We start from the raw sequence: 7500 nt of genomic DNA, 5'->3' as shown, positions 1-7500 counted from the left end.
TGTCCCGGTTTTAAAATGGGAGTTATGATGCCATGTTTCCAAAGTGAGGAAAAAACACCGGGGACTATAGATGTATTAAAAATTTACTTCGTATATGCAAGTGGAAACTATCGTTTTGAAACGTGTGCAATTCCATCTGCTCCCACTAAATTTTGCTTTTTAATTTTTATTGTTAGGAAAAATTTTTTTTTCTATGGTTGCGGTCGAAGATTTTTTATGTGTTCGTTTCTTTATGTTGTGTTGATATGTGGGGGCGGTTGTCGTTCAAAAGTGGTCTACCCCACTTCGCAAAGAATTTTTTAAAGTATTCTGTATTATTAGGAATTTGGGGAGGTGTCTGTATTTTGTTTTTTTTTTTTGGCACTAATGTAATTTAAGTTTCCCGTTTCAGCAGAATCGCTTTGCATTCATTGAACTTATTTTTAAAAAATAATTAGTTTTCGCCCAGGGAGGAGTTTTTTTCCCACATTTTTCTTCTTTTTTTTTTCAGCCTGAAGGGTGGGTCAAATCTGTTTATCTTGAGGCTTTGTGGTATTTTTTTTCTACCATTTTATGGCCCTCTTAATGTTGTATTTTTTCCAGGGGGGCGGGGGGGAGCCAACTGTTTTTTTTTTTAAAAGGGGCGCAGGCATCGTTTGCCCTTCTTTATCACGTTTGTAAGAATATTAAAAATTCTCTGTCAAAAAGTCGTAGTTGTTAAGATCTCGACAGTGACGAGTCTTTTTGGGTAAATATGTTGACAGAATAATGGGGACGTACTGGTTAGGGCGCGGGGGTTTTTCTGACTGGTTTTCGCTTTGTCTTTACTATATTCAAGGTCAAGGTTATAAGCTCGGATCAGCAATTTTCAGGGACAGGTTGAAAAGTATTTAAAAAATGGTCTGTTTGTTATTAAACATCTAATTGGATGAGGTGTTTTTGTAAACCTTGTAGGCTCTTTAAAGTTTTTTAAATTTTTTTTTGTTAAATTATCCCATTTTAAATTTTTCATTTGGGTTTTTTGATCGTCATTTAAATCACCAAAAAAGAGAGAGAGAGAGAAAAGAGAGAGAGAAAAGAGAGAGGAGAAGGGGAGAGGGAAAGAGAAGAGAGAGAAGAGAGAGAGAGAGAAGAGAAGAGAAAAAAGAGAGAGAAGAGAAAAGAGAGAGAGAAGAGAAGAGAGAGAAGAGAAGAGAAAGAGAAGAGAAGAGAAAGAGAAGAGAAAGAGAAGAGAAGATAAGAGAGAGAGAAGAGAGAGAGAAGAGAAGAGAGAGGAAGAGAGAGAGAAGAGAAGATAAGAGAGAGAGAAGAGAGAGAGAAGAGAAGATAAGAGAGAGAGAAGAGAGAGAGAAGAGAAGAGAAGAGAGAGAGAAGAGAAGAGAGAGAGAGAGAAGAGAAGAGAAGAGAGAGAGAAGAGAAGAGAGATAGAAGAGAAGAGAAAGAGAAAGAGAAAGAGAAGAGAAGAGAAAAGAGAGAAGAGAGAAGATAAAAGAGAAAAGAGAAAAGAGAAACGAGAAAAGAGAGAAGAGAGAAGAGAAGAGAGAGAGCGCAACAGTGAGGCAGAAAGAGACACCTAGAGAATGCATCTCTAATAACAACTGCTACAATATATCTTTGTGGCATTTAATATCACATTCCAAATACTGCAATGAAGCCTTTCATTAATGATTGAAAGCAGGATGAGGGGCAGGGGAGGTCATTGACCCCGAGGGATACAGGGGGTAGGGTAGGGAGGCGAAGAGCGCCCAGGGGAAGGGCAGGGGTGATCGAAGGGCCACGGGAGAGCAAAGGGGGAGGGCAGGGGCGACAGGGGGGCCAGGGGAGAGCAAAGGGATGGCTGAGGGTGGCAGGGACGATGAGGCGACGGCCAGAGAGGGTAAGAAGAGGGCCGAGTGTTCGGGAGAGAGAGCGGAGGGTTGGGGATAGCCAAGCGTGGGCTAGAGACAGGAGAATGCAAGGCGCATAAAAAACACTGGTTTGAACAGTGTAGGAAACAGAAAAGAAAAAAACAGAGCGCGAAAGAGACTAAGAAGATACTTAAAAAACCCGGATGAGGACAAGGGGCCGAGTGAGCACGAGGGCGAGGGCCTGGGAGGCGGCGGCAACGAAAAGGCAAGCAAAAGTGAGCTTTCATGTCGTTAACCTGCTTCGGGCGCTCTGGGCAGACCCATTTCTGAACACACATTTACTCTACATCTCCAACACATCTATTCAATTCCTGATGCCCTCATGTATGACGTATTATCCCCAACATATTGCTATGTATAGCGCAGAATACCTTATCAAGCCCTACACGCGCGTGCGCACGGACACGGACAGTGTCCGTGTCCGTGCGTCCGTCGGACACACGGTCGCGAACTGACCCTTTCGGTGAGTGGGAGACAGTCGACAGCGTCTGGGCGTAGCCTGTAAACATGTATATCCAATTACGCGAGCATTTATACAGGCAATCCTCGCACCACAGCCAGCAATATGTCAGGGGTCACTTTTAGACCCCCGCCCCCATTCCGCAAGCACGCAAAAAATAACCCTATTTACCTCTTAATTCACTGCCTTTGTGTCCGATCATGAACACCAATCTCTCTTTCCTCTTCGGCCGCCTCTGACCTCTCTCCTGACCATCTGATAATCCCGAATCCGAATCCTGCCGCTGCGATTCCCCGCCCTGACCTGCAGCTTTCCATGGCAAAAACTCCGTCCTTCAGCTCTCCCTTGTTTGAGCCCTTAATGACCTTGGCCGTGACCCTGAGCGTCTTGACCTTAATCTTCTTCCTTGAGCGACACTGACCTTGATACCAAATTCTGAACATATATTTTCATGAATTTCTTACGATGACTTGAATTTCTGAGTCACAGCAAATACGCGCCCAAGAAAACATCTTGCCCTGAATACTCTTGCAGATTGCATCGCTTGCTTATTATCAGGAATGCTTACGACCCTCTGCGAACATCTTGGCAACACGGGCAGGGCCCAGTCAGTGACACAACATTTTCTCTCTAACGTGACACGACGCTTCTCGTGAGATCTTGTTGAAATTTAATCGTGATCATAAGCTTGTTTTTTTATGCGCAAATCATTCATATTCGACCCGTTTCTGTTTGGAAGAAAAGGGTCGCTTTACTTTCCCAGATCCACTATGATGGAAACCTTATCTATCTCAACAACTATTTAAATCTAAGGAGCTCTTTCGGAAATGATGCCGTTAGAACTTCAAATAAGCCACATTGGTGTTCACTGGTTGTGCTCCCGAAGGCGGACTTCATGGAGATTTTAATTTTTTTTTTTAAATTCATATCAGACCTTACAAGGACAAACAATAAATAGAAACACGTATATTTTTCATTTAAGAACAAGAAATGTCTAATAAAAAGTATGTTAGGGAAGAGTGCCTCTTACCTCGTGGTTATGGATGTACATTCCGGTGAGGATGGACGAACGAGACGGACAACACATGGGCGTGGTGGTGTAGGCCTGCGGGAAGTAGGCGCCTCCGTCCTTCATGAGGTTCATGAGTTGAGGCATATAGTTGAGGGAACCTGTGGCAAGAATACAAATACAAGATGCTTACTAGAAAGCACAAATACCATAGTGTCAGTATAGTAACGATCGCAAAACATGCCATTCATGAGCACTTCATCTTTCAGTCCGTGGTTGCAGGGCAGGGCTTGTGACTCACCTAGTTCGACGTCCTGGTCGTCGGTGAGAATGAGGACGATGTTCGGCCTCTTGTCCCGTCGCGGAAGGCGCGGCGGCCGGTGGGCCGTGTGGATCCTGCGCCACGAGTTCTCGTTTCCAAATGGCGTTTGCGATGCCTTCTGGTACGGCTGCCACCGAGAGCTGGAGTGCGTGCGCGGAGGCACGCTCTGGTTTTCTCTGGGACGTCCGGAGGCGCTGTGCTGGTACCCGCTTATACCGTGGCGGTTCTGCGGGCCAGAGGACCGTGCTGTGCTCTCCTCTGAGGCAGCTGGTGTGTGCGGCGCCCTGGCTTGTGCCGCCTGTGACCCATGGGAGTCTCGTGCGCGTTGGTGTACGTCACTCGATGTTTCCTGCTGACGATAGGCGGCTTGGCGCGCACTCTGTCGTGCGTGGTGCCGAGCGCTATCTTCCTCGCGCCTCCTTGATACTGGCGTAACGTGCCCACTATACTCACGGGCAGACACTCTGTCCCAAGATGTCCGCTCCGCCAGAGTGCGGTCGGAAGGGGCGGTTTCCCCCCACCAGGACCTCCTGGTGGAAGTGGCCGGCCGGACTGGGGAATCGTGGCGGCGTCCTTGGTGCCTGGTGCCGGTCCAGGTTACCGCGGGCCTTTCCGCAGCCGTCTCCTGGGGCGAGGCGACCCATGCCACCGCCGATAAGGACACCCACGCCAACGCCCAGCCGCTCCTGCACCATACCATGCTGAGATGATCTTTACCCCAGTAACATTATCTGAAAAGAATAGAAGCGCTTTGTAATGTTTTATTGTATACGCTGCTCAATTAATCAATTTTGTACAACTGAACTGTCTCCTTGCATAAACATGTATATATACACGTTTGTATGTAACATTTGCTGGTTGTTTGTCTCTGACTCATTGCAGACTTTCGATTAACTTGCTTCAGATTCCCGGAGATGCAACTATCCCAAATCTTGTCTACAAAACGCTAGGTGTTGCAGCTATAGCACGGGACTGCGGAAGCGCGGAACAAAAGAAGCAAGAAGCATGGCCGAAACAACCACAGCCGCCACCCTCTCACTAACTTAATTAACATGTCAATAAAGATCAACTCGCCACGTGCAGAGGTTCAATCTTCATCCTAGCCTACCCTTGGCCTCCCCGCGTCGAGAATCATAACATGAAAGTCTTGCCGAACACCGTGGCAGGTCACTCAACAAGATCGCTCGTGTGAACGCCGTGCACACGGTCCGAATTAACAGCTGATAAGAAATGGTTATGCAAACGTTGTTAATACCAAGAATGACAGGGAAGAAATCAGCTTAACGCCCATGGCAACACGGGCCGCCTTCAAGTGACGACCCTGGCAGATGTGCACACTAGTAATGGAGATCGAGTAATGTCTACGAAGGGAAATCTTATCGGTGCAAAACATGTGACACAGGAAAGACATCAGTATCGCCGAAAGCATTTATCCAGAGCTTTGAGAGGATCGCTGCAATGAGAAGCTGCCTTTCGGCTGGGCGAGACAGCCATGGCTTGATCTGCATCTCCGGTGCGTGTACCTGTCCTAACACAAATATCACCACTGCCTTCAGTAAATATTCATGGTATGTATAAATATTCCATTGTATCAAAGCAGCGTATCAAGATTAATAAATCTTATCTAGCTTTATGCTGTTATTCGTTTCCTCTACCAAATACGCAATCATTTTCTATGCAAATAATATTCAGACCCGTCACTCGCGCACCTCCAAATTAGCTAAGCTCACCAGCAACAACCTTCCCGTGTCTCGACCCTTCACTGCCCGACAGCGGACGCCTCACACACAGCACAGCAGCCGGGCAGGATATGCAGCGGGCGTGAGAGAAGGGACCGTACTGTATTTCTTCGACCCATCTCTCGTCGTCTTCATCTACACGACCCTGTAAGCAAAACACCGGAGGGAAGAACTAAAAGAACAACGAAAATGCCGAGGGAGTCTAGGAAGGAATAAAGTGAAAAGCCCGTGGCGTATTCGAGGGGTTCCCTACTCTTCCGTCCGCTGTATCGCTTACTCTTTGCTCAGCATGAATCCTCCATCCGCCCATCTTTCCCTCCCGCCGCCCGATAGGCTGGCCTTGTGCACTGGCTCTGATGACCCTTCCTTCTCGTCCTCCTTCACGCGACCTTCCCTCGACGCCCCCTCCCCTTCCCCTTCCCCTGACAACCGACATCCCAAAGAAACATTCCCAGCCGCAGATCCGACATCGACAACGCAATCAGCCGCGTACATGCCCAGACAGTGACCTCACACTCGGGCCCAGATTTTTCTCGCGCGGGACAATCCAGAAGCCGAGACAACCGCTTGTTAATAGTCACACGATCCTCGTCGACTGCCCTGCCGCAGCCTTGGCTCTCTCGCTACCACCGGGTTCGCACAAGCGACTTCTGAATCTTCCATTATTCGACTGTCTCGACGTATCCAATTATTATTCTTTTATGAATTACATATTTCCCTCGGGTCTTCCCCTTTTCCCTCGCTGACTTAGCCCCCGCCCCTCACTCTCAATCCCAGTCTCTCTCTCTCTCTCTCTCTCTTTTATTCCACCCCCTTCCCCTCCTTCTCCTCTTCCCTCTCCTTCTCCTCCTCCTCTTCCCTCTCCTTCTTCTCCTCCTCTTCCCTCTCCTTCTCCCCCTCCTCTCCTCTTCCCCCTCCTTCTCCCCCCTCTTCTCCCCCTACTCTCGTCTTCCCCCTCCTTCTCCCCCTACTCTCTTCTTCCCCCTCCTTCTCCCCCTACTCTCTTCTTCCCCCTCCTTCTCCCCCTACTCTCTTATTCCCCCTCCTTCTTCCCTTCCTCTCCTCCTCCACCTCCTTCTCTTTTTCTTCCTCCTTTTCCTCTTCTTATTTCTTCTTCTCCTCTTCTTCTTCCTCCTCCTCTTCTTATTCCTCCTCCCCTTCTTCCTCTTCCTCTTCCTCTTCCTCTTCCTCTTCCTCTTCCTCTTCACCTTCCTCTTCACCTTCTTCTTCTTCCTCCTCACCCCCCTTACCCCGCCCTCAGCAACCACCGTAATGAAATATTCAGGCCTCCGATTGGGATTCCAGCTCCAGCCGCCCAACGCATAAATCCGGGAGCGGCGAAGGTACTACGATTTTTCTCATCAAGTGAAAAAGTGACGGCGGCGGCGAGTGCCATCACTTATGGATGTGACCTTCTGCCGCTGTTTGGGTGGCAGAGGCAACAGCGGTGGCAATGGCACTGACAGGTTCTCTCTTGTGGCAGAGAAGGTGGCACGGAGATGTAGGGTTCACTAACCAGTCAAAGTCTGGCTTTTGGGATTTCATTCCTCCCTTCGCTGCGACGGCAGGGCAACCGCCTCGTCATTACTATTTAATAAGTGTCGAGAACTCATCGAGCAGAGACAAAGGCGAGACGGCCTCCGGCGCTTCGAGCAAATGCCACAAGGCGCCGGCAGAGACGCCGTAGAACCGATGATGCCACAGGGATTTGCATCAAAGGTCCAGAAAAAACAGAATTATCATATCTATATGTTTTAATTGTAGGCTAAAATGAGACGGGGCAGAGAGATGTAAGCCACATATTGAAGCAAATAAAAACGTATTTTTTCTGCAGAGTCATCTGACACTTAACAAGTTAAAAATAGATAGTGTATCACATGGCAGTAAAATAAGCCCAAAGAAAGAACTGTCACTGAAACGAATTAAAAGTGACCTCCTTATTTACATTGCGAATTCCTGTCGCTAATGAAGTCGTGTAAGATTAATCTTCACAGGGAAACATGCATAAATGAATTTAAAGTTGAATGGATTGACTGCAGACGCGCCGAGGGCAGCTGGGCGGAGAACAGGCGCGTGCGTCTCCG

General features: G+C 48.0%; 1 protein-coding gene across 3 annotated transcripts in view; it reads right to left on the bottom strand.

Moving 5' to 3' along the window:
* Nucleotides 1–7500, bottom strand: part of LOC125030914 (extracellular sulfatase Sulf-1-like) — a 193655-nt gene that overhangs the window by 62402 nt on the left and 123753 nt on the right. For all 3 annotated transcript variants that reach the window (XM_047621276.1, XM_047621275.1, XM_047621277.1), the window contains 2 exons: nt 3657–4408; nt 3377–3516 (listed from right to left, as the gene is read on the bottom strand). In XM_047621276.1, the coding sequence (XP_047477232.1) occupies nt 3377–3516; nt 3657–4377 (861 nt within the window). In that variant the 5' untranslated portion in view covers nt 4378–4408. The remainder of the gene's footprint in view (nt 1–3376; nt 3517–3656; nt 4409–7500) is intronic.

This window comes from Penaeus chinensis, chromosome 12, assembly GCF_019202785.1.
Source record: "Penaeus chinensis breed Huanghai No. 1 chromosome 12, ASM1920278v2, whole genome shotgun sequence".
Classification (NCBI taxonomy): Eukaryota; Metazoa; Arthropoda; class Malacostraca; order Decapoda; family Penaeidae; genus Penaeus; species Penaeus chinensis.
The sequence above is the reverse complement of the archived record's forward strand: the minus strand, read 5'-3'. Positions and strand labels throughout refer to the sequence as shown.